Source organism: Microcaecilia unicolor, chromosome 1 (genome assembly GCF_901765095.1).
Source record: "Microcaecilia unicolor chromosome 1, aMicUni1.1, whole genome shotgun sequence".
Taxonomy (NCBI): Eukaryota; Metazoa; Chordata; class Amphibia; order Gymnophiona; family Siphonopidae; genus Microcaecilia; species Microcaecilia unicolor.
In genome coordinates this window covers 7,510,196-7,537,357 of record NC_044031.1, presented here as the reverse complement: position 1 = coordinate 7,537,357, position 27,162 = coordinate 7,510,196, and the positions used below count along the sequence as shown (strand labels likewise).

The 27,162-nt window shown below is 46.7% G+C and overlaps 1 protein-coding gene across 2 annotated transcripts in view; it reads right to left on the bottom strand.

Moving 5' to 3' along the window:
- LOC115462575 (gastrula zinc finger protein XlCGF57.1-like) overlaps positions 1 to 26,013 on the bottom strand; it is a 35,180-nt gene extending 9,167 nt beyond the window's left edge. For both annotated transcript variants that reach the window (XM_030192574.1, XM_030192581.1), the window contains exons 1-3: positions 25,913 to 26,013; positions 24,048 to 24,206; positions 7,451 to 7,577 (exon numbers count right to left, since the gene is read on the bottom strand). In XM_030192574.1, coding sequence (XP_030048434.1) covers positions 7,451 to 7,577; positions 24,048 to 24,206; positions 25,913 to 25,939 — 313 coding nt within the window. In that variant the 5' untranslated portion in view covers positions 25,940 to 26,013. The remainder of the gene's footprint in view (positions 1 to 7,450; positions 7,578 to 24,047; positions 24,207 to 25,912) is intronic.
- Positions 26,014 to 27,162: the final 1,149 nt, after the last annotated feature.

Sequence of the window (27,162 nt, the reverse complement as noted above, 5' to 3'; positions counted from 1 at the left end):
TTTGCTGATTGCACCTTTTATTTATTTTTGTTACATTTGTAACCCGCGCTTTCCCACTCATGGCAGGCTCAATGCGGCGGGCAATGGAGGGTTAAGTGACTTGCCCAGAGTCACAAGGAGCTGCCTGTGCTGGGAATCGAACTCAGTTCCTCAGTTCCCCAGGACCAAAGTCCACCACCCTAACCACTAGGCCACTCCTCCACTGTTCATTGTTCTAATTTTTCATGACAATAAACATTTTTAGTTTGTTGCCTCTGCTTGTCTGGACTGACTAAGAATCCTGGTGGTTTGTATTTTGGGTCTATGGGACCACTTGGAGTGTAGCCCCAGTAACCTAGAAAATCACCGGGGATAATTTAAAAGCGGGAGACTCGCCCAGAGGCAGTTGGGACCCAGTCGGTGGGAGAAGGGTGCTAGTGTAGAGCACAAGCAGCAGGTGCAGGCAGACCTGAGCTATGCTGGGTATAGACCCTCTAAGTGGCAGCAGGGTAGCCCCAGGTGGGTGGCTGGCCATTCCGTGACACCTCCTATGAGGAGTTCTTTGTTGACACCAATGAGGATCCTCGGTACTTCTTGGAGAAGTCCTATGGTATCCCATCTGACCCCTTCCCACCAGAGGAGAGACGCAAGTCTCCACCTGAGAGCCTCTCCTTCCCAGCTTTTGTCAGGGAAATGGTGGCTGCCAATCCAATTCATTTGGAGACGGAGGACGAGCCCAGGACTGAGATGTTTGAGGTCCCGGACTTTGACTTTTCCCCTAGAGAAGCTGTGATGGTACCACTTCAAAAGATCCTGCAAGACATTCAGGGGAAGATCTGGGAGTCCCCTCTGTTGGTCCCTATCCTCCCCAAGAAAACTGACACTATGTACCGGATCCAGAGTTCCCCTGGTTTGAATAGGCCCCAGTTGCCTCATTACTTCCTGGTGGTGGAATCTGCGCTCAACAGGGCCAGGAGTTCTAGAGACTTTTCTTCTGCGACCCCAGGCAGGAAAGCTCGAACCCTGTACTCTTTTGGGTGGAAGATGTATGAGGCCTCTACGCTTGTCTGCCGTATTCAGTCATACCAGATCTACACAAGCTTTTACTTGCAGAACTCGGTACACAGTAAGATGGATTTGGCGGATTCTCTCCCACCAGAGCAGGTTGGCCAAGCAGCAAAAGGTGTGTCGTAAGTTCTTGGCCAGAGGTGCCTACGACACTTTTGATGTGGCGTCCAGGATCTCTGCCTAAAGTATAGCAATATTCAGACTCTCACGGCTGCATGCCTCGGACTTGGACCTGGCGGTCTAGCAGAGATTGGCAGATGCCAGATGCCAGGAAGATAACCTGTTTGGAGGGAAGATAGTATGGTTTCACCACTGATACCCTTTCCCCACCGGGCGCCTTCTTCACCCTCTTCATCTTCCAGGAGATTTTTTTGGGCGTCGGATCGGGGTCCCTACTACTCACAGAGGCATAGGTACACTCCTTCTTGCCAGGCTCAGCCCCAGAGTGCTCATTCTTCTCATCAGCGTGTGCCCAAAGCCCAGCTGGCTTCCCAGCAAACCTATTATTAGGTTTCAATTTACTGTTTTCAAGTTTACCTCGTTTATTGTATTTTATTTATTTATTACATTTGTACCCCACATTTTCCCACCTTTTGCAGGCTCAATGTGGCTTACAAAGTACCATAATGGCGTTCGCCAAATCGGTTGATAACAAATACAAGGTTATGTTGTGGTCAAATGAGGTAGGTGTGTATCAGGCATCATGAGGGTCGAGGGAATGAAGATTGTATATTGTCCAGTACAATCATTGGTAATGCTGTGTTGCTGGGTGTGGGGATTTATGGTGGATCGGTGGGGTAAGCCTTTTTGAAGAGGTTGGTTTTTAGTGATTTCCTGAAGTTTAGGTGGTTATGGATTGTTTTCACAGCTTTTGGGAGTCCATTCCATAGTTGTGCGCTTATGTAGGAGAAGCAGGATGCGTAAGTTGCTTTGTATTTAAGTCCTTTGCAATTTGGGTAATGTAGATTTAGGTATGATCATGATGATCCGATTCTGTTTCTGGTTGGTAGATCTATGAGGTCTGTCATGTATCCTGGGACTACGCCGTAGATAATTTTGTGGACCGTTTATGTTTATACTTGGTTATTTTACTATTTTTTATGCTGTTAACAAAATTGTAAATTTTATGTGAAAAACTGTACCTGCTGTACACCGCCTTGGGTGAATATCTTCATAAAGGCAGTTAGTAAATCCCAATACATAAAATAAAAATAAAAAGCAAGGGGTGAGCTTTTGACTGGCTCCAGCAGAGCATTTCTGCACTAAAAGTGATCATTCTGCATGACCTGCCGGTTGTGGGGGGAAGCTGATTTTTTTCTAGGAAAGGTGGTCCCTTGTAACTTTTGACTGGTGGGTTCTTCAAATAATCCGTCTCAGTTACACCTTGCATTGATGATAAAGACCAAGGAGGTACTTGGAGGGGAACTCTCCGTCCTCCTAAAGGCCCATGCAGTCGAGTCTGTTCCATCAGGGGAGGCAGGGAAAAAGATTCTATTTCAGGTACTTCCTTGTACCAAAGAAAATGTGTGTGTGTGGTGGTGGGGGGGGGGGGGGGGGGGGGGGGGAGGAGGCATCCATCCCACCCTAGACCTATGGGCCGTGAACACATTCCTGGTCAAGGAAAAGTTCAGGATTGTCTCCTGGCCAAACCAAAAACAGTTTGTATCAGCTCCAACTAATTCAGAATGCTGCAGCACGACTGATAGAAGGCTGCAAGTGGCGTGACCACATCACACCCTTCCTGCAAAAGCTACACTGGGACAATTTATATTTAAATTTAATAAAGCTGATTGTTGACCAGCAGCTACATTTGTTTCCCATTGAAAGACCATTTTTTCAGATAAGTTTCATATATTATGCAAAGAGTATTTCACTCGTGCATATTTATGCGTGCCTTCCTGCCCGCCGCGAGAACGCGGTTACCGCAGTTAAATACTACAACATAAAAAAAGAAGAAAGAGGAGACAACTCCAAGGGGAAGTGGGAGGGTTTGTGAGAATATAAGCTCCTCGGAGAATACCTGCTACAGGTGAAAGTATCTTTGCTTTCTCCGAGGACAAGCAGGTCATAATTCTCACAGTTGGAACAGAACAAAAACAGGCCTAGGATGGTAGAGTTGGATACTAGACCCCAAACAGATCCTACAGTACTGTCTGTCCAAACCGACAGACACATCGGATGTCCTGCTCAAGGCAATAATGAGATGTGAATATGTAGATTGAAGACCATATTGCAACCTTGCAAATTTCTTCAATGGAAGCTGACCTCAAGTAGGCTACCGACACAGCCATGGATCTGACACTGTGAGCAGTGACATGACCCCCCCCCCCCCCAACGTCAGCCCAGCCTGGGCATAAGTGAAAGAAATGCAATCTGCCAGCCACTTAGAGATTGTGTGTTTCCCGATGGCGATTCCTATCCTGTTGGGATCAAAAGAAATGAAAAAAGATTGGGCGGACTGTCTGTGGGGCCAAGTCTGCTCCATGTAATAGGCCAATGCTCGCTTGCAATCCAAGGCGTGCAAGGCGCTCTCGCCAGAATGGGCATGAGGTTAGGGAAACAATGTTGACAACAATCAACTGGTTCAGATCAAAATCAGACACCTCCGTAGGCAGGCACTTAGGGTGCGTACGGAGGACTACTCTGTTGTGATCAAACTTAGTATGTGCATCTACTACTAAGGCCTGAAGCTCACTGACTCTACAAGCTGAAGTAACAGCACCAAGAAAGTGACCTTCCAGGTCAAGTACTTCAGATGGCAGGAATTCAGTGGCTTGAAAAGAGCTTTCATCAGCTGGGTGAGAATGACGTTGAGGTCCCATGATACAGGTGGAAGTCTGACAGAGGGCTTTGACAAAAGCAAACCTCTCATGAAGTGAACTACTGTCCAGAGACTCTCTACAAGTTGATAGGCACTAATTGCACTAAGGTGTTGGTCTTGAGAGCAGACTTGGATAGGTGTAGAAGGTATACAAGCAGGGACTGTGTAGGGCAAGAAAGGGGATCTAGGGCCTTGTCTTCACACCAGATGGCAAACCTCCTCCATTTAAAAGAGTAACACCTCTTAGTGGAATCTTTCCTGGAAGCCAGCAAGACCTGGGAGACACCCTCGGAAAGATCTAAGGAAGCAAATTCTAGGCTCTCAACATCCAGGCTGTGAGGGCCAGAGACTCAAGGTTGGGATACAGAATAGATCCCTTATTCTGCATGATGAGGGCCAGAAAACACTTCAGTTTCCATAGTTCTTCAGTGGATAACTCCAGAAGAAGAGGGAACCAGATCTAACGAGGCCAATAAGGCACGATCAGAATCATGGTCCCAACTGCTATTTCATTTCTTGTAGAGGTGGAGAAACTAGCCCAGATTCAAGATGCTTGAGGTTCTGGACTATGAGTCTCCTCCTAGAGAGGCTGTGACTGTCCCTCTCCATGAGTTATTCCAGGAAGTTCTCATCCAGAATTAGGAGTCCCCTCTCTGTCTGTCCCGGTACTGCCCAAGAAGATAAGAAGGCCACAAAAGTTTGGAGGGGCAACTTCCAATTTTGAAAGTTTTGTATACTATAGGGTGTGTACTATAGGGTCAGTGTTGTGAGGTATGTGGTTTCTGGGGTTAATTACTTTCATATTGAAAAACATTTCTAATTTATTAAAGATGTAATTAGTCTATAACTGAGGCTGAAATTTTGCAGGATTATGCAGTTGATATTTATTTGTTACATTTGTATCCCACATTTTCTCACCTATTTGCAGGCTCAATGTGGCTTACATAGTACCGTAAAGGCGTTCGCCAAGTCCGGTAGAGAAACAAATACATGGTGATGTTGTGGTCGATTAAGGTTCAGGCACAATGGGGATTGAAGAGAGGAGAGGTTATATAGTGTCCATTACGAGCTTTGGTTTTGCTGTGTTGCAGAGTGTAGGCGTTTATGTTGGGTCGGTAGGGTATGCCTTTTGGAACAGGTTGGTTTTTAGTGATTTCCGGAAGTTTAGATGGTCGTAGGTTGTTTTCACAGCTTTTGGCAGTGAGTTCCATAGTTGTGTGCTTATATAGGAGAAGCTGGATGCGTAGGTTGCTTTGTATTTGAGTCCTTTGCAGTTTGGGTAGTGGAGGTTTAGGTATGTTCGTGATGATCTGGTTGTGTTTCTGGTTGGTAGATCTATGACGTCTGTCATGTAGCCTGGGACTTCGCCGTAGACAATTTTGTGGACCAGGGTGCAGATTTTAAATGTAATACGTTCTTTAATTGGGAGCCAATGCAGTTTTTCTCGGAGGGATTTGGCACTTTCGAATCGTGTTTTACCAAATATCAACCTGGCTGCTGTGTTTTGAGCGTTCTGGAGTTTCTTTGTGAGTTGTTCTTTACATCCCGCATAGATTCCTTTGCAATAGTCTGCATGGCTTAGTACCATTGATTGTATTAGGTTATGGAATATTTCCCTCGGGAAGAAAGGTTTTACGTGTTTAAGTTTCCACATTGAGTGGAACTTTTTCTTTGTTGTTGAGTTCACTTAGCTCCCAAGTGTAAGGTTGCGGTCGATTGTAATGCCAAGTATTTTCAGGCTGAGATACGGAGGGTGTGGTCTGGGGTGTTTATGGTTGTGGGTTTGTACGTATTGTGTTGAGATGAGAGGATGAGGCAGTGTGTTTTGTCAGTGTTCAGTTGAAATGAGTTTGCCCATGAGTCCATAGTGTTCAGACCGAGCTTGATTTCATTGGTGATATCTGTCAGATCATGTCTGAAGGGAATGTATATTGTGACACCGTCTGCGTAGATGAATGGGTTGAGACCTTGATTGGATAAGGACTTAGCCAGTGGGATCATCATTATGTTGAAAAGTATTGGTGATAGTGGTGATCCTTGAGGTACTCCGCAATCTGCTTTCCACAGTGGTGATATGTTTGAATTTACATAGTAACATAGTAGATGACGGCAGAAAAAGACCTGCATGGTCCATCCAGTCTGCCCAACAAGACAACTCATGTGTGCTACTTTTTGTGTATACCCTACTTTGATTTGTACCTATGCTCTTCAGGGCACAGACCGTATAAGTCTGCCCAGCACTATCCCCGCCTCCCACCACCGGCTCTGGCACAGACCATATAAGTCTGCCCAGCACTATCCCCGTCTCCCACCACCGGCTCTGACACAGACCGTATAAGTCTGCCCAGCACTATCCCCGCCTCCCACCACCGGCTCTGGCACTGACCGTATAAGTCTGCCCAGCACTATCCCCGCCTCCCACCACCGGCTCTGGCACTGACCGTATAAGTCTGCCCAGCACTATCCACGCCTCCCACCACCGGCTCTGGCACAGACCGTATAAGTCTGCCCCACACTATCCCCGCCTCCCAACCTCCAGCCCCGCCTCCCACTACCGGCTCTGCTATCCAATCTTGGTTAAGCTCCTGAGGATTCATTCCTTCTGAACAGGATTCCTTTCACTTGGTATGTTCTGGTGGTTAGAAAACCCTTGAGCCAGCTGAGTATATTTCCACCAATTCCGATGTAGTATATTGTGGTTTACCATGTCGAATGCGCACGACATGTCGAATTGGAGGAGAAGTATGCTTTTACCTGTAGCTATTTCGTAATTGAATTTGGCCAGGAGAGTGACTAGCACAGTTTCAGTGCTATGGAGGGGGTGGAATCCTGATTGTGATTCATGTAGTATTGAGAACTTGTCCATGTAATCAGTAAGCTGTTTTGGTCACCATGCTCTCCATCAGTTTGACTGCTAGTGGGATAGATGCAACAGGGCGGTATCGCTCTATCTTGTAGCATAAGTAAGTCACAAACCCCACTTTTGGTACCTTTTCAGCCGATCACACTAGCTTGTGCATCCATATCGAGCATTTTATTTTTTTTAAGTCAAAACATTTTAAAAAATAAAATCATATTAGAAAAACAAATGCTTATTATGTACAGGTTCAGATAATCAATTCAGCAATTTTAGAGATTCAAGAGAAGGAGGGAGGAGAGGTGGTTATTGGTAACTGGGGATCCATACAGGGAGTGAGAGAGGGAGAGGGGATCTCATAGACTGGGGATGGGAGACACACGGGTAAGAGGCGAGGAAGAGGGAGGAGGATCTGGGTCTTATGTATATAGAGTGGGTCATCTCTCAATCATTCTTTATCTGGTGTAGACGTCACTCAGGCTTCCTGTACTAAGACTCACACACTGCCTGTAAAAGGGATTTTAAGATGGGGAATAACAAGAAATTTGTTCTCAGTCGCCTGTTCTCATCATAAGCACAGGATAGATACTCAGATTGTCTGGCAGGGGCTGGTCTCAAGCAAAAAGACCCAAAGAACCAATCTCAGGTACCGATCCAGACAAAGCAACGCAGGAGCTGGAGTCAGGGGGAAAGTCTGCTAAAAATGCAGACAATGTAATCCTTACCTAGAAACATCAGAGTCTCATGATTCTCCTTCATCACCTCCCTGTAAAGCTCCTTCTGCCCTTCATCTAAATACTCCCACTCCTCCTGGGAGAAATAGATAGCGATCTCCTCAAACGTCACCCGCATCTGAAACAGAAACCAGAAACACACTTAGGGACACGGGGAGGTGCTCAGAATGCATTAGATTTCAGCTGGATTTATTCTCTTGGTTTTGGGGAATGTAACTTCTGCTTCATACAGGTTATTATTTCTGGGGGAATGCCACACACAGATTTTTAAAAATTCTGCATTCTTTATTTGTACATTTTTGCCTATAATTTCTCCCTCCTCTAGCAGTCTCTGTCCCCCAACTAGTATGAGACTCTCCCTAAACTTAATGTAGCTGCTGAGTCTGAGGGCCCTGCGAGCTTTACTATTATCTGTGGCAAAATACCTCAAACTCACAGTTCACCCCTGAGTTCAGAGACAATTAAATTAACTTGGAGGGGCATAATCGAAAGGGGTGCCCACGTTTTCCTGAGCACGTCCTTGCAGGACGTCCCGGCGAAGGGGTGGGGAAAACCCGTATTATCGAAACAAGATGGGCATCCATCTTTCGTTTCGATAATACGGTCAGGGACGCCCAAATCGTGAAATTTAGGTTGACCTTAGCGATGGTCGTCCCCGATTTTCGGCCATAACGGAAACCGAGGACGTCCATCTCAGAAACGACCAAATCTAAGCCATTTGGTCGTGGGAGGAGCCAGCATTCGAAGTGCACTGGTCCCCCTGACATGCCAGGACACCAACCGGGCACCCTAGGGGGCACTGCAGAGGACTTCAGAATTTGCTCCCAGATGCACAGCTCCCTTACCTTGTGTGCTGAGCCCCCCCCCCCCACAAAAAAAAAAACACTCCCCACAACTGTACACCACTACCATAGCCTTAAGGGGTGAAGGGGGGCACCTACATGTGGGTAGTGGGTTTCTGGTGGGTTTTGAAGGGCTCACATTTACCACCACAAGCGTAACAGGTAGGGTGGGGGATGGGCCTGGGTCCGCCTGCCTGAAGTGCACTGCATCCACTAAATGCTCCAGGCACCTGCATACTGCTGTCATGGAGCTGGGTATGTGTTGCCGGACAACCCCTAGCTTCACCTGGGAAGCGACCACCGTTCCCCGGGAGTTGAGCCTCCAGGTGCAGGTGGCCACCAGGACTTCCAGATACTGTCGGGGTCGGACGGCCACCAGCCGTTTCAGGCAGGAGTAGAACAGATCCGGAACACAGATCGGGCAGGCCGCAAGCAGAGAATGGTCAGGTTTAATCCACAGGTCAGGGCAGGCAGCTAGCAGAGAATGGTCAGGTTCGGGAAGTGACGTCACGCTCTGTAATGGCGGACTGAAAAAACAGAAGCTCCCGAACATCAGCCTCATAAAGAGCATATTAGGAGAGCAAACTGTTCTAATAGCGTATTTAAATCAGCGATAGTGAAACGAGAGCCGAACGCGACCCCAATAATGTCAACTTCGGGACCGAAAACCACAGATTTGACGGCTTTCTCGTACCGTCAACGGGAGGCGGCAAAAAACATGCAGGCCGGAGAACAGACTGATGGCGAAGACACCACGCGGCCGCGTGCAGTGATGAATACAGATATCCCTGGAGACAAGGGGGGAAACGAAATGCCGCCAGACAAATGGGAACAACTCCAAATCTGGTTTCAAGATATTAAATCGGAAATTAAGGAGATGCGCCGCGACTTCGCACAGCTAGGTGCAGATCTCCGCGGAGAGATTTCAGAACTGGGCACCAGAGTCAGCGAAGCTGAAGCAGGCCTAGAAGAGCAGGCAGACTCCCTTAATGGGGTGGAGAACCGTCTGTCCGAGCAACAAACGGAGCTCAGATTCCTCACCGATAAGGTGGAGGATCTGGAGAACAGGAGTCGGCGTTCCAACATAAGAATTCGAGGCCTGCCGGAGGTGCCAGAATTTGTCAACTGCGAACTGGTAGTACAAAAAATAGCTGCCCACCTCCTATCCACACCAGAGCAGACAATCGCGCCTAATACCATCAGACTGGAGAGAGCACACAGGGCAATGGGTCAGCGAAGGGCCAATGTGCCCAAAGACATAGTGGCATGCTTCTCCGAGTTTAAAATGAAAGAAGACATTATGCATAAGGCGAGACTGAGCAGTCCAATAACCTGGGAAACGTTTCCCATAGAGATTTTTCAGGACCTTTCAGCTACAACTTTGAAAAGAAGAAGTGCACTGCGGCCATTAACTGAGCGACTCCGAGCAGAAGGGGTTAAATATAAATGGCAATACCCTTTTGCACTAGTCTTCTCCCAGGCGGGAAAACAGCGCCGAGTGGTGACATTAGAAGATGCCCAAGATTATCTGGGACAAGACACAACAAGCGATCCGACACAGGCACGAACACCGGTCGAGGCCCCTCAAAGATCTAAATCGAAATGGCAGCGGGTGTCCCAAGGACGAGGGCGCCTGAGACGGCAGACGTCAGGGCTTACGGCTACAACAAACAGGAAGTCGTGAGCAACTAACACAAGCTGGATTATAAGCGGAATATCGTTGCCACAGGAGAACAGAATACAAGAAAGTTTGATGATGTTATGGTTGACAGCAAAATAAGAAACAGACTCATTTAGAGAGCTGAGGCTAGAATCGGGAAGCTAAGTCACTTCTCCAAAAGTCATGTCCCAGTCGGGGACAGGGACATGTCATATATGGTTTGTGGGGAAGGGGGGAGGGGGGTTAAAGGAGGGAGGGAAGGGAGAGGGCATAAGGTGGTGGTTATATAACCTGCAATACGAAAAAGAATGGCTGATAGGGTGTTCAAATGTGTAACATTAAATGTGAGGGGCCTCAACTCCCCCATGAAGCGTAAGTTAGCCTTTAAAGAAATGTTACGCCTTCAAGCAGACCTGGTCTTGCTCCAGGAGACACATCTTAAGAAAAGTTATGAAAAGTTAGTTTGTCATAAACGTTTTCCCATGATAATGTTTTCCTCCTGTAGTGGGAATTCCAAAAAGAGGGGGGTCCTAACAGCGTTCTCAGGCAGGCACCCGTGGCAGATCCACAAAACTGTCTCTGATAAGGAGGGTAGATTCCTCCTGATAGTGGCCTCCTTATATAATATTCAGTACACCATTCTTAATCTATACGCACCCAATCAAGGACAAGGCCCATTCCTTGAGCGTGTAGAGCGTTTACTACAAGATTATCAGCAGGGACATCTATTAATAGGGGGTGACCTGAACCTCACTATTCATCCCCCCCTGGATAACTCCACGGGACAGGCGACTTACGCAAAAGCTGATAGGAAATTATTCAAAGGTTTTATGGCCAGATGGGGACTGGTGGACCTCTGGCGGTCACACCATGGCTCCGAAAAAGATTATACCTACTACTCCTCCCAATATAAATCTTATTCAAGAATAGATGCCTGGATGGGGGAGGTGACAGTTGCTAATAAAGTTCAGGAGATAGACATTGAACCCCGCACGTGGTCCGACCATTCTCCGGTGACCATGACATTGAATTTAGGAGTGAAACGAGTGGGCACACGATACTGGCGGCTAGATGAGATGCTCCTATATGAGATGAAGAATATCCCAACAATAGAACAATACATTACAGAATACATTGAATTTAATGATACAGGAGAGGTACACCCAGCCAGCGTGTGGGAGGGGCTTAAAGTGGTGATCAGAGGGAAATTGATTGCATTGAAGGCACATATAAATAAAAATCGTGCAGAAGAGGAGAATGGTATTAGAACTGAACTCCTCACCTTAGAGCATAAACATAAAGAAAACCCCACGGAGGTAGCGGAATTAGAAAAGATGCAACAGTTGAGATCCAAGCTTAATGAACTCCAAATGGCAGATATAGCGGCCCAACTGCAGAGTGCACAGCAGGAGCACTTTGAATTTGGGGACAAGGCGAGTAGGCTGCTGGCATGCAAACTTAAAAAACTGGCTCAACGCAATTATATTGGGGGTATTCAAACTCCAACTGGAGAACTGGTTACACAAACAGAAGAGATACAGGAGACCTTCTTAAATTACTATACTAAATTGTATGAACTGGAACACACAGCTGAGGATGCCACAAGCGAGCAATATTTGGGACAGATTGAGGTCCCCCAGCTGCAAGAAGGAGAGTCAGAATCTCTCTCATCCCCTATAACGCTGGAAGATATCAAATGGGCGATAGGGGATATGGCAACTGGCAAGGCCCCAGGCCCAGACGGGTTTACTGTGAGATTTTATAAGCTATTTAGTAAACATCTGGCGCCACTACTGTTGAAACTATTTAATTCCCTAGAAGATGCGCGTGAGCTGCCCTATTCGTGGAGACTAGCTGCGATTACCCTGCTATTAAAACCAGGGAAAGATCCTCAGCTTTGTGGCTCCTATAGGCCAATTTCTCTACTGAATGTAGATTATAAGATTTTTACAAAAATTTTGGCTCGCAGATTGCAAGAAAAATTGCCTGGTGTGATACATGGGGATCAGGCGGGATTTATAACAGGTCGCCAGACATTCGATAATATCCGTTGCTTATTACACATTATACAGCAAGTAGAAGAGGAACCAACACCCGCAGTATTGCTTTCGATAGATGCCGAAAAGGCATTTGATCGGGTGGATTGGACCTTCATGTTCGCAGTATTTAGGCGAGTAGGGATAAAAGGGAGATATCTCACCTGGTTACGGTTAATATACCAGGCCCCACTGGCCACAATTAAAGTAAATGGGTCTTATACGAGAACGTTTAATATATGGCGGGGCACCAGACAGGGATGTGCACTATCCCCCCTCCTGTTTGCTCTATCTTTGGAGCCATTGGCCTGTAAGATTAGAAGGGATGCAATGGTAAAGGGGATAGTGAAGGGCATGAGGGAACATAAAATTATGTTATTTGCAGATGACATATTACTCACTCTTTCCCAGCCGGAACAGTCAGTGACCCGGATAATAGAACATTTGACACACTATGGGCAGCTATCAGGATTCAAGCCTAACTTGACAAAATCAGTTTTCTTAAATCTAACAATACCCCCTAGCGATCTACCGGACCTTCAGGCAGCATTTCCATTTGTGTGGGCTAAGAGCTCGATCAGATATTTGGGAGTACAGATAACACCAAGAATAGGGGATCTCTTTCACGCGAATTTCCCCCAAAAAATAGATGAACTTTTTAGGGAACTCGATAGATGGGAAGGGCTTAATATCTCATGGAAGGGACGTATCTCTGCGGTAAAGATGATGATACTTCCCAAGCTACTGTATCTTTTCATGGCGCTTCCTGTCCCGATTCCTAACATTTTTTTTGTTAAACTCAGGCGAAAAGTTTTTACATATATCTGGAAGAAACGCCCCCCGCGTGTAAAACGGACGATGATGTATCAACCGCATGAGAGGGGAGGGATGGGAGTCCCCAACTTTTATTTATATTATCAAGCAGCACAGTTAAGAATTTTAACAGAATGGGCACCAGGGGCAATGAAGAAATGGTTACATTGGGAACGGGCATGGTTGGGCCGGAAAGAGATAGAGGACATCCTATGGATCCCAGGGGAAGAGTTGACGCCAATAATTAAGAGGGTCCCATTGGGAGTGAAACATATCTTATCGACCTGGTACCAGATTAGGAAGAAGATGTTCCCGGAACGCAAGTATTATAGGCAAACAGCAATCAGGTGGACGAGAGGATTTCCTTCGGGTAAATCTGAAAAGGCCTTCCAGATTTGGTCACAGGCGGGATTACGTACCCTAGGTCAATTATGGGGAGAGGGAGAAGTGGTGGGCTTTGCGGAACTTCAAGCAGAATATGGGTTGGTAGAGAGGGACTTGGTATACTATTGCGGTCTTCGCAATTTTATTAGGAGGCGAGCCCAGGACGAACTGGAGCTGGAAGAAACAGCACTGGAAATAGCGATGCGTAAAGGGGGAGGTAAGGGTAGCATAACACGTATATATCTAGCTCTGCTGGGACGCACTGATCCTCAGGTGTTTTACCAGGCAAGATGGGAAACGGCATTGCAGCGCACTTACCCCCAGATAATGTGGAAACGAAATTATAAGTACTTACTCAAGCCATCCCCAGCACAGTCTGCGAGCGAAAATGGATTTAAAATGTTATACTGGTGGTATTATACCCCCATTAGGCTGCAGAAAATGTATCCAGGGGTATCGGGTCAATGCTGGCGGGAATGTGGCCAAGCGGGCACGTTTTTACATGTCTGGTGGGACTGTGAAAAAGTAAAAGCTTATTGGGCAAAAGTGATAGAGGAGGTCAATAAAGTGACTCAAAAGATTTATACCTGTGAAGCGGAAAGCTGCCTCCTCCACTTTAAGCCTGCAAGAATACCTAGCTGGCAACACAAGTTGGCCATTCAATATTTTGTAGCAGCAAAGCTGGTTTTGGCCCGGGCCTGGAAACAAGTGGAAATACCGGGGACCGACATGGTGCTACGAAAGGTGGAGTATTTCTACCAAATGTCGAAGCTTACAGCACTGCGGAGAGGCTCTATGATGGCCTTCACAAAAATTTGGTCACTCTATGAACAGTCAAAAGATTAGGTTAAGCCACCACAGGGAGGGGATGGGGAAGGGAGGGGGGAAGGGAAGGAAGCGTAAGGAGACGAAGAGTTGTATTAGAAATTCGCAACAGGTTAAAGGTTGAAACATTCTGTTTGAAATTTAAAATAGTTGCTTTGTATGTTTTTCAATTGGGAGCTACTCCTATATTGTATGTTGAAACTGATAAATAAAAGATTAAAAAAAAAGAAAAAAAAAAAAAAAAAGAGAATGGTCAGGTTCAATCCACAGGTCAGGGCAGGCAGCAAGCAGAGAATGGTCAGGTTCAATCCAAGTCAGCATCAACAGAAAAACCGGCAGAACGCTCAATCACCAGCACCAAACCTCTAACAAGATAGAAGCCGAAGCAAAGATGGTGTCCCAGGCCAGCTCTTTAATAGGTCTCCAATCCCTTCTCCCTTCCCTTCTCCACTACTGCCAACTCCAGACTTCGCGCCTTCTGTCTCGCTGCACCCTACGCCTGGAATAAACTTCCTGAGCCCCTACGTCTTGCCCCATCCTTGGCCACCTTTAAATCTAGACTGAAAGCCCACCTCTTTAACATTGCTTTTGACTCGTAACCACTTGTAACCACCTGCCTCCACCTACCCTCCGCCTTCCTGTACACAATAATTGATTTGATTACTTTATTTTTTGTCTATTAGATTGTAAGCTCTTTGAGCAGGGACTGTCTTTCTTCTATGTTTGTGCAGCGCTGCGTATGCCTTGTAGCGCTATAGAAATGCTAAATAGTAGTAGTAGTAGTAACTTCCTGAGCCCCTATGTCTTGCCCCATCCTTGGCCACCTTTAAATCTAGACTGAAAGCCCACCTCTTTAACATTGCTTTTGACTCGTAACCACTTGTAACCACTCGCCTCCACCTACCCTCCTCTCTTCCTTCCCATTCACATTAATTGATTTGATTTGCTTACTTTATTTATTTTTTGTCTATTAGATTGTAAGCTCTTTGAGCAGGGACTGTCTTTCTTCTATGTTTGTGCAGCGCTGCGTATGCTTTGTAGCGCTATAGAAATGCTAAATAGTAGTAGTAGTAGTAGGAACGTGGTCTCAGCTGAGAGGCGAGAGATCTCATAGGGCACACCCAAAAGACATTCAAGATGGCTGCCTCCTAGATGAGCTACCGAAGATGGCTGATCCTCAAACGATCCTCCCAAGATGGCTGCCCTTCAGATGCTCTACCCAAAATGGTTACTGCTCAGATGATCTTTCCAATATGGCCGCTGCCCGAGGAGCAAGGTAGGGATGCAACAGTATGACATTTGAGGCTGGCATAGAGGCTGGCAAAAAATATTTTAAAAGTTTTTTTTTTTTTTAGGGTGGGAGGGGGTTGGTGACCACTGGAGGAGTAACGGGAGGTCATCCCCGATTCCCTCCGGTAGACATATGGTCAGTTTGGGCATCTTTTTGAGACTTGGTCGTAAGAAAAAAATGGACCAACTCGCCCAAGTGCTTGTCAGGGACGCCCTTCTTTTTTTCCATTATCGGTCAAGGACACCCATGTGTTAGGCACGCCCCAGTCCCGCCTTCGCTATGCTTCCGACACGCCCCCTTGAACTTTGGTCGTACCCGCGACGGAAAGCAGTTGAGGACGCCCAAAATCGGCTTTCGGTTATGCCGATTTGGGTGACCCTGGGAGAAGGACGCCCATCTCCCGATTTTTGTCGAGAGATGGGCGCCCTTCTCGTTTGAAAATAAGCCTGCTAGTCTCCTAACCTATGGAGAGGAATGGAAACTAAAAGGATTTCGAGACCCAGTAACTAGACAGATGGTAAGTATAAGCTACTTTTTTATTTAAAACCCAATTTGGGGTATAGAAAAGTTGTTCAAGTTAATAAAATTGGTTCTTTTATTATTATTATTTGTTAGATTTGTATCTCAATGTGGCTTACATAGTACCGTAAACGGCGTTAGCCGATTCCGGTTTGAACAAATACCGGTATGAACAATACAAGGTGAAATTGTGGTAGAATGGGTTACATGTATGGTAAATACAATTGGGGGAACTAGAGAGGGAGAGGAAGAGTTAGGGTATGTCCATTACGGTCTTTGGTTACGTTGTGTCGCAGGTACCCAGGTTTTTTATGTTGGGTCGGTGGGGTATGCTTTTCTGAACAGGTCTGTCTTTAGTAGTTTCCGGAAATTTAGGTGATCGAGCGTAGTTTTTACTACTTTTGGTAGTACGTTCCATAGTTGTGCGCTTAAGTAGGAAAAGCTAGATGCATAAGTGGAGGTATTTTTTCACGGAGAGAGTAGTGGATGCTTGGAATGCCCTCCCGCGGGAGGTGGTGGAAATGAAAACGGTAACGGAATTCAAACATGCGTGGGATAAGCATAAAGGAATCCTGTGCCGAAGGAATGGATCCTCAGGAGCTTAGTCAAGATCGGGAGGCGGGGCTGGTGGTTGGGAGGTGGGGATAGTGCTGGGCAGACTTATACGGTTTGTGCCAGAGCCGGTGGTTGGGAAGCAGGACTGGTGGTTGGGAGGCGGGGATAGTGCTGGACAGACTTGTACGGTCTGTGCCAGAGCCGGTGGTTGGGAGGCAGGGCTGATGGTTGGGAGGTGAGGATAGTGCTGGGCAGACTTATACGGTCTGTGCCAGAGCTGGTGGTTGGGAGGAGGGGCAGGTGGTTGGGAGGCGGGGATAGTGCTGGACAGACTTGTACGGTATGTGCCCTGAAGAGCACAGGTACAAATCAAAGTAGGGTATACACAAAAAGCAGCAAAATATGAGTTATCTTGTTGGGCAGAGACTGGATGGGACCGTGCAGGTCTTTTTCTGCCGTCATCTACTATATGTATGTATTTGACTCCTTTGATGCTTGGGTAGTGGAGGTTTAGGTATGATCGTGCTGATTTTATGGTTTTTCTGGTTGGCAGGTTGTTGCGTAAACGTATATTTAAACATTTCTTCTGGTAGAACAATTTAACTAACGACAAATTTCTTTAACGGGACAGTAATACTGCTCTGGAACAACAGTGAACCATCAGATAAGGTCCTGAGTGCATTGATCCCTTGAAAAAGCAGTGGAAAGCGAAACAGGCACCTGTCGGGTTTACAGATAAGTGATATGTTTAATGCTTTGGGCAGAATAAATATACCCGTGGCACTATATACACAGCCTGATATAAGACATCAGCAGGAAGCCGATTGTGGTAGGAAGCAGACATGCTTACAAAAGATAATTATAGGAAGCTTAAAATTGTGACATCTTGAATACAAAAGAACAAAAAAAAAAAAGTAAAAATCTTTATCAAGGCAGGAGGGGGGGGGGGGGGGGGGGTCAGTCGATGATTACATCCATCACCAAAAGGGTATACTACTACTACTACTTAATATTTCTAGAGCGCTACTAGGGTTACGCAGCGCTGTACAATTTAACAAAGAGAGACAGTCCCTGCTCAAAGAGCTTACAATCTAATAGATAAGAGTGAGACAAATATAGGACAATCAAGCCATTGTGACATCACTGATGAGGTTGGCTCTTAGGCATTGGTGGAATGAGGCATTATGACATCACAATCTCAGCTCTGGATACCAGAGACTGAAACTCTTCACACTAAGGGGGGAAGTGGGCCAAGTATAGGACAGTTGAGCCATTGTGACATCACTGATGAGGTTGGCTCTTAGGCATTGGTGGAATGAGGCATTATGACATCACAATCTCAGCTCTGGATACCAGAGACTGAAACTCTTCACACTAAGGGGGGAAGTGGGCCAAGTATAGGACAGTTGAGCCATTGTGACATCACTGATGAGGCTGGCTCTTAGGCATTGGTGGAATGAGGCATTATGACATCACAATCTCAGCTCTGGTTAAATCACTGCTATATGTACTACTACTACTACTACTAGATTAGATTGTAAGCTCTTTGAGCAGGGACTGTCTTTCTTCTATGTTTGTGCAGCGCTGCGTATGCCTTGTAGCACTATAGAAATGCTAAATAGTAGTAGTAGTAGTAGTACTTAACATTTCTAGAGCGCTACTAGGGTTACGCAGTGCTGTACAATTTAACATAAAAGGACAGGCCCTGCTCAGATGAGCTTACAATCTAAAGAACGAAATGTCAAGTTGGGCAGTCTAGGTTTCCTGGGCAGAGGTGTAGAGGTTAGGTGCCGAAGGCGACATTGAAGAGGTGGGCTTTAAGCAGAGATTTGAAGATGGGCAGGGAGGGGGCCTGGCGTATGGGCTCGGGGAGTTTGTTCCATGCGTGGGGTGAGGCGAGGGAAAAAGGGCGGAGTCTGGAGTTGGCGGTGGTGGAGAAGGGTACTGAAAGGAGGGATTTGTTTTGAGAGCGGAGGGTACGGGTAGGAACGTAAGGGGAGATTTATCAACCAAGATAAATGGTTGATATAATTCCCTGGTGATTATATGAGACTTCCCCTGTTAATAGATATAGTCAGGGGCGTATCTAGACCTGATATTTTGAGGGGACCAGAGTTAAAATGGCGCAACGCGAGGCAGGGGAGTAGGGCAGCAGGGAGGCACGAGGCGTGCGTGCGTGCGTCTTTCTCTGATCGTGCTGCTGTGGGGGGCAGGGCTCTTCGCGCCGCAGAATCGCCGGATCACTCGAGGTAAACGCTCTTGCTGTGACGTTCCGAGTCACATGAGGGCAGGAGCTGGTGTGTGGGGGCCACAAGGGTAGCTGCTAGCGTTGCTGAAGCTGCCTGGAACACGCAAGACATCGTTTAAAGCAAATCAGCAGCAGCAAATTGAATTTTTTTCAATCAGGCAGAGTAGAGGGGGCCTGAGAGAGGAATGCGGGGGCCTGGGCCCCCGAGGCCCCACGCAGATATGCCCCTGGATGTAGTCACGAACATTCATAATTAACACAGCAATCCTGTGAATAAAACTCTACTATAGTAAGTTTTGGAGTTTGGACATTGGCAGTAGAGTATAGCCATATTAAGTGTGACTGTTATCCTAGAAATAAGCAGTGGATTTTCCCCAAGTCCATTTTAATAATGGTCTATGGACTTTTCCTTTAGGAAGCCGCCCAACCCTTTTTTAAACCCGGCTAAGCTAACCACCTTTACCACATTCTCTGGCAACGAATTCCAGAGTTTAATCACACACTGAGTGAAGAAAACGTTTCTCAGATTAGTTTTAAATTTACTACTTTGTATCTCCCCTCCTCCACGTATATCATGGAGTTCCGGAAAAAAAAAAAAGAAATACACAGTTAAGGAAGAGGAGACAGAATGGAGTAAGTATTCAGGAAGGAAAGTTCATCTTATAATAAAAATCGGGATAACACAGCTTGAAACAATCATGAATATTAAACTTCAAAATTAGTATGAGTGATAGGAAATAAAGAATTAGATACTGTGAAGTCCAGTGTACATCTTGTTAATTGACAATTAGGGTGGTGTTATTATGTAAGCTTTCTTGAATAAATTGGTCTTCAATAATTTACGGAAATTAATTATGTCGTGGGTTGTTTTTATGGTTTTTGGTAGTTCATTCCAGATTTGCGTGCCTATGTAGGAGAAATTATATGCATATGTTAGTGTACAGTGGGGGAAATAAGTATTTGATCCCTTGCTGATTTTGTAAGTTTGCCCACTGACAAAGACATGAGCAGCCCATAATTGAAGGGTAGGTTATTGGTAACAGTGAGAGATAGCACATCACAAATTAAATCCGGAAAATCACAATTGTGGAAAGTATATGAATTTATTTGCATTCTGCAGAGGGAAATAGTATTTGATCCCCCACCAACCAGTAAGAGATCTGGCCCCTACAGACCAGGTAGATGCTCCAAATCAACTCGTTACCTGCATGACAGACAGCTGTCGGCAATGGTCACCTGTATGAAAGACAACTGTCCACAGACTCAGTGAATCAGTCAGACTCTAACCTCTACAAAATGGCCAAGAGCAAGGAGCTGTCTAAGGATGTCAGGGACAAGATCATACACCTGCACAAGGCTGGAATGGGCTACAAAACCATCAGTAAGACGCTGGGCGAGAAGGAGACAACTGTTGGTGCCATAGTAAGAAAATGGAAGAAGTACAAAATGACTGTCAATCGACAAAGATCTGGGGCTCCACGCAAAATCTCACCTCGTGGGGGTATCCTTGATCATGAGGAAGGTTAGAAATCAGCCTACAACTTCAAGGGGGGAACTTGTCAATGATCTCAAGGCAGCTGGGATCACTGTCACCACGAAAACCATTGGTAACACATTACGACATAACGGATTGCAATCCTGCAGTGCCCGCAAGGTCCCCCTGCTCCGGAAGGCACATGTGACGGCCCGTCTGAAGTTTGCCAGTGAACACCTGGATGATGCCGAGAGTGATTGGGAGAAGGTGCTGTGGTCAGATGAGACAAAAATTGAGCTCTTTGGCATGAACTCAACTCGCCGTGTTTGGAGGAAGAGAAATGCTGCCTATGACCCAAAGAACACCGTCCCCACTGTCAAGCATGGAGGTGGAATGTTATGTTTTGGGGGGTGTTTCTCTGCTAAGGGCACAGGACTACTTCACCGCATCAATGGGAGAATGGATGGGGCCATGTACCGTACAATTCTGAGTGACAACCTCCTTCCCTCCGCCAGGGCCTTAAAAATGGGTCGTGGCTGGGTCTTCCAGCACGACAATGACCCAAAACATACAGCCAAGGCAACAAAGGAGTGGCTCAGGAAGAAGCACATTAGGGTCATGGAGTGGCCTAGCCAGTCACCAGACCTTAATCCCATTGAAAACTTATGGAGGGAGCTGAAGCTGCGAGTTGCCAAGCGACAGCCCAGAACTCTTAATGATTTAGAGATGATCTGCAAAGAGGAGTGGACCAAAATTCCTCCTGACATGTGTGCAAACCTCATCATCAACTACAGAAGACGTCTGACCGCTGTGCTTGCCAACAAGGGTTTTGCCACCAAGTATTAGGTCTTGTTTGCCAGAGGGATTAAATACTTATTTCCCTCTGCAGAATGCAAATAAATTCATATACTTTCCACAATGTGATTTTCCGGATTTAATTTGTGATGTGCTATCTCTCACTGTTACCAATAACCTACCCTTCAATTATGGGCTGCTCATGTCTTTGTCAGTGGGCAAACTTACAAAATCAGCAAGGGATCAAATACTTATTTCCCCCACTGTATATTTTAATCCTTTACAGTTGGGATAGTGTAGATTCAGGAACGTATGAGATGATCTATCAGAAATCACCAAAGAAATCAACCTCAGCCTGAACACCATGACCTCATGGGCGAATGCATTTCAACTAAAACTTAACACAGAAAAAAACACACAGCCTCATCCTCTCATCCCAATATAACACTAACAAACCCACCAACATAACTACTCCAGACTACACCCTCCCTATCTCAGACAGCCTGAAAATTCTCGGAGTTACAATCGACCGAAACCTTACACTTGAGAGTCAAGTGAAAGCTACAACAAAGAAAATGTTCCACTCAATGTGGAAGCTCAAATGAGTGAAACCTTTTTTCCCCGAGGGAAATATTCTGTAACTTGGTACAATCCATGGTACTAAGCCATTTGGACTACTGCAATGGAATCTATGCGGGATGCAAAGAACAAATCATAAAGAAACTCCAGACAGCACAAAACACAGCAGCCAGGCTTATATATGGAAAAATGAGATTTAAAAGCGCCAAACCACTACGAGAAAAACTACACTGCCTCCCAATCAAAGAACGTATTGCGTTCAAAATCTGCACCCTGGTTCACAAAATCATCTACAGAAAAGCCCCGGGATACATGACTGACCTCATATACCTACCAACCAGAAACACATTTAGATCAACACGATCATACCTAAATCTCCACCACCCAAGCTGCAAAGGACTCAAATACAAATCAACCTATGCATCCAGCTTCTTCTATATAAGTACACAACTATGGAACGCATTGCCAAGCGCCTTGAAAACAATATATGACCACCTAAACTTCCGGAAACTACTAAAACCTAACTTGTTCAAAAAGGCATAACCTAAAGATCTGACTTAAATACCTTAACCCAGTGGCATGTCGAAACCAAAGCTAGAACTGTACATAATTTAACTCTTCCTCCTTACGATTCCCAATGTGTCTATCCCACATTGACCAATGTGTCTATCACAACTTCACTCTGTATTTGTTCAAACCAGTACTGGCGATCGCCTCTACGCTACTATGTAAGCCACACTGAGCCTGCAAATAGGTGGGAAAATGTGGGATACAAATGTAACAAATAAAACATTGAAGTTGCACCCCCTTTCCTTTTGTTCCCGTCCAAACAGCCTTACCTCCTGCCTAGGTGTATTGACGATGGGCGGGGTAGTCCCAAATGAAACTAAGTGTTATATCAGAGTTTTGTGTCCGGAGCAGTAACATATCTACAATTTCTATCACCATCCACAATCAGAGGGAGAGACGAAGAAGAATGTAAAGATGTCACGAAATGCCTAGCACTCACCTGGAGTTAACCCTGTGGCCACCTGGAGGGTCTGTCTTCAGTACTGCTTAGGCCCATGCGCTCTACACCGCACCCTCCTCCCACTGTCTGGGTCGCGCTTGCCTGTGGGCAAGTCTCCCACTCTCAAGTTATTCCCCGGTGATTTTTAGGACACTGGGGCCAGTTCATAGAAAGCACTCACAAACTACCAGGATTCTTAGTCCAAGCCATCAGGGCTAATAAACTAATGGGTTTATCATCACAGAAACAGAACAGTGGAAGATATAAAACAGGTGGTAAAACAACAAGCAATAACAGGTAACTGAATAAGGATCAATATTAAACCTATCTAAACACTTTTGTCACTATATGGGTGGCACCTGGGGAGTTTCAGGAAAATAACCGCTCACAGTTCTTGAACAGGGCCTCAGGGCAGAGATGTTTATCCTCTGCACTCCCTATCAGAGACTGGGGAAAATCCAGTATCTCCTGGCTAGATTTGAACTCCAGGGCCAATCAGAGCCTAGAGCACCAACTTTGAAAGTATCTAGCCAATGGCACTGCAGGTTGCCGTCTCTCAGGGTTAAACTGAAAAGAAAAGTTTTTTCTGCAACAGCTTTAAAACAGAGAACAAACACCACCTGCTAGCCAAACAAGAGAACTACACTGCATGAACATATTAATAGAATTCAAAGGCATGAAAACCCTCTGTTTCACCACAAAAGAGATGGCAGGAAGCAACAGTCAGTGGGGGAGAGAGTGGAAGGAGAACGTAAAGAGATAACAGGAAGCGACAGTCAGAGGGAGAGAGGAAGGAAAATATAAAGTAACTAGTAAAAGAGGCCCGTTTCTGAGCAAATGAAACGGGCGCTAGCAAGGTTTTCGTCGCCAACACCCCCCCTCCCTCCCTGGCCAACCCCTTCGTTGTTCTGCCATTGCTCTGCCCTCAACGTCATGACGTTTGACGCGATTTCCCACCCCACCCCTGCCTCCCTCCCTGGCCAACCCCTTCGTTGTTCTGCCATTGCTCCGCCCCCAACGTCATGACGTTTGACACGAGGGCGGGGCCCGGAGCGATTTCCCACCCCCGCCTCCCTCCCTGCCAACCCCTTCGTTGTTCTGCCATTGCTCCGCCCTCGAGGGCGGGGCCCGGAGCGATTTTGGTGGCTTCACCACCACAAACCTTCGAAGCTTTTTGAAGGAAGTCAGGGCTTGGCTTCACTGACGTCAGTGTCCTCAGAACGTTGAAGGTGAGTTTTATTATAGTAGATGGTAGGGAGGGACAGAGGAAGGGTAATGTAAAAAGAGAGATGGAAGGAAGCCACAGCCAGAGGGAGAGAGGAAGCAGAAAAAGACAGTCGGAGGGAGAGAGAAAGGAGAATGTAAAGAGATGTCAGGAAGCAGAAAGTGAGAGTCTGGTAAAGCAGGAAGAGAATCAGGAAGAAGAGCCTGAGGGGCTGCAGGGAATAAAGAGCCCCCAGGAATGAATTGAGCAGTGCCAGGCTCATTTCTTCTTGTGTGTGTGTGGCATTGCCTGGCACTGCATCCCCTGCTGCCTACCTCCTGCCAGTCTCCTTACCTTCCGAGTAGAAAGTCCTGCAGCCATTCTCCTGCCCTTCTCCACACCTTGGGCTCTGGCTCCTCTTTGAAAGTCCCCTGGGCCGCAAGAGATGGGTTTCGCTGGATGCCAGTGATCAGCTTCTTTCCTCCTTAATTCAGTCGGGAAGGTCTGCAGGAACTGGAGTCAGGGGAAAAGTCACAAATGACCTTGAGTAAATCAGTCTCTGTGTCTGATAAAAAAAACGCAGTCTATAAGGATTACACATCAGGGTCTCGTAATTCTCCTTCATCAGCTCCCTGTAAAGTTCAAAATACATTAGATTTCAGCGTCTTGCCTTTGTTTTGAGGGTTATACAGTAATTACTGTTCCCTGCAGGTTATACATCCTCATTTCTGTTACTGCCACAGTAGAAAAGGAAGAAATGTTACTCTCAGAATTGTCTACTTGCTGTTGTTATATCATAGAAGTGTCTGACATATGGATGCTATTTTTAAATTTCAGCTCCTCTTTCTTGGAGGCTTAAGAAAGAAAAGTCCAGAAAGGAAGGGGAGAGGCAGGAGAATGTAAACAGATCACAAGCAGCAGAAGAGAAACTGTTTTCTGTAAACATGTCTCCACTTTAATTTCAGCTCTTATTTTTTGGAGGATCTTCAAATACAGTGCAGAAAGGGAGGGGGAGAGGGTAGAGAATTTAAAGAGATGCCAGGAAGCAGAAAGTGACAGTCAGAGAGAGAGAGGAAGGAGAAGGTACGTCTAGTAGCGCTTTAGAAATGATGAGTAGTAGTATCAATAGTAAAGCAGAAAGTGAGAGTCTGGTAAAGCAGGAGGAGCAGCTGCTGTGTGAGGGGAGGAGAATAAGGAAGAAGAGCCTGAGGGGCTACAGCAGGGAATGGATTGAGCAGTGCCAGGCTCATTTCTTCTTGTGTGTGTGTGGCATTGCCTGGCACTGCATCCCCTGCTGCCCACCTCCTGCCAGTGAGGGGAGGAGAATGAGGAAGAAGAGCCTGAGGGGCTACAGCAGGGAATGGACTGAGCAGTGCCAGGCTCATTTCTTCTGTGTGTGGCACTGCATCCCCTGCTGCCCACCTCCTGCCAGTGAGGGGAGGAGAATGAGGAAGAAGAGCAGCAGCTGCTGTGTGAGGGGAGGAGAATGAGGAAGAAGAGCCTGAGGGGCTACAGCAGGGAATGGATTGAGCAGTGCCAGGCTCATTTCTTCTTGTGTGTGTGTGGCATTGCCTGGCACTGCATCCCCTGCTGCCCACCTCCTGCTCAGCACAAACCGCAAGAGCCATTCTCCACACCTCCAGCTCCAGAAAGGAAGGGGAGGGGGAGAGAGGAAGGAGAATGTAAAGAGAAGCAGGAAGCAGAACGTGACAGAGGGAGAGGGAGAATGTAAAGCAGAAAGTGAGAGTCTGGTAAAGCAGGAGGAGCAGCTGCTGTGTGAGGGGAGGAGAATGAGGAAGAAGAGCCTGAGGGGCTACAGGAGGGAATGGATTGAGCAGTGTCAGGCTCATTTCTTCTTGTGTGTGGCACTGCATCCCCTGCTGCCCACCTCCTGCCAGTGTGAGGGGAGGAGAATGAGGAAGAAGAGTCTGAGGGGCTACAGGAGGGAATGGATTGAGCAGTGCCAGGCTCATTTCTTCTTGTGTGTGTGTGGCATTGCCTGGCACTGCATCCCCTGCTGCCCACCTCCTGCCAGTGAGGGGAGGAGAATCAGGAAGAAGAGCAGCAGCTGCTGTGTGAGGGGAGGAGAATCAGGAAGAAGAGTCTGAGGGGCTACAGGAGGGAATGGATTGAGCAGTGCCAGGCTCATTTCTTCTTGTGTGTGTGTGGCATTGCCTGGCACTGCATCCCCTGCTGCCCACCTCCTGCCAGTCTCCTACCTGCTCCATCCTCCTGCCCTTCTTCATTCACAGCACCAGCTCCAGCCCTTCCTACTGTTTGACCTTTGCTGGGTTCGTGGCTCTGTTGTCTGCAGGGAATCGACAGAGAGAACAAAAGGGAGGAATAAGGAACAGGGATCTGAAACCCCTCCTCCTCTTCTGTGCAATCAATGCCAGACGTGGCTGAAACTCCTCCCTCTCACCCCACGGCGAGGGGGAAACACAGAAAAGTGGCTTCAACGTCTTTTGCGTCACGCCGGCTCCTGTTCTCAATCCAACCTCCTTCTTGATAAAATCGGAACCGACCTCCTTGAATCCTTCTACCTTCTCCCGAGTAATTTTGGTCCCGCCCTTAGTTTGTGTTGTGACCAATCGGTATGAGAGGGTTGGGATCTTCTCATATTCGACAGCATTCTTGTTATCAATCATTGGAAGGGGTGGAGTCAGCAACAGAGTGAGCCATTCTTCTTGCAATATGTAGATTTGTCTTATGTACTGATTTCGTACTGCTTTTGAGTGGAGGCGTGGCCTAGTGGTTAGGGTGGTGGGTGGACTTTGGTCCTGAGTTCGATTCCCACTTCAGGCACAGGCAGCTCCTTGTGACTCTGGGCAAGTCACTTAACCCTCCATTGCCCCATGGAAGCCACATTGAGCCTGCCATGAGTGGGAAAGCGCAGGGTACAAATGGAACAAAAATAAAATAGATACTATCGGAGATTCTACATGGAACGTTGCTACTATTGGAGATTCTACATGGAATGTTGCTATTCCACTAGCAACATTCCATGTAGAAGGCTGCGCAGGCTTCTGTTTCTGTGAGTCTGACGTCTTTTTCTGTGAGTCTGACGTCTTGCACATACGTGCAGGACGTCAGACTCACAGAAGCAGAAGCCTGTGTGGCCACATTGGTGATCTGCAAGGGCCGACTTCTACATGGAATGTTGCTAGTGGAATAGCAACATTCCATGTAGAATCTCAAATAGTAGCAACAGTGAAGGAGTGGCCTAGTGGTTAGGGTGGTGGACGCTGGTCCTGGGGAACTGAGGAACTGAGTTTGATTCCCACTTCAGGCACAGGCAGCTCCATGTGACTCTGGGCAAGTCACTTAACCCTCCATTGCCCCATGTAAGCCGCATTGAGCCTGCCATGACTGGGAAAGCGCAGGGTACAAATGTAACAAAATAGATACTATTGGAGATTCTCCATGGAATGTTGCTACTATTGGAGATTCTCCATGGAATGTTGCTATT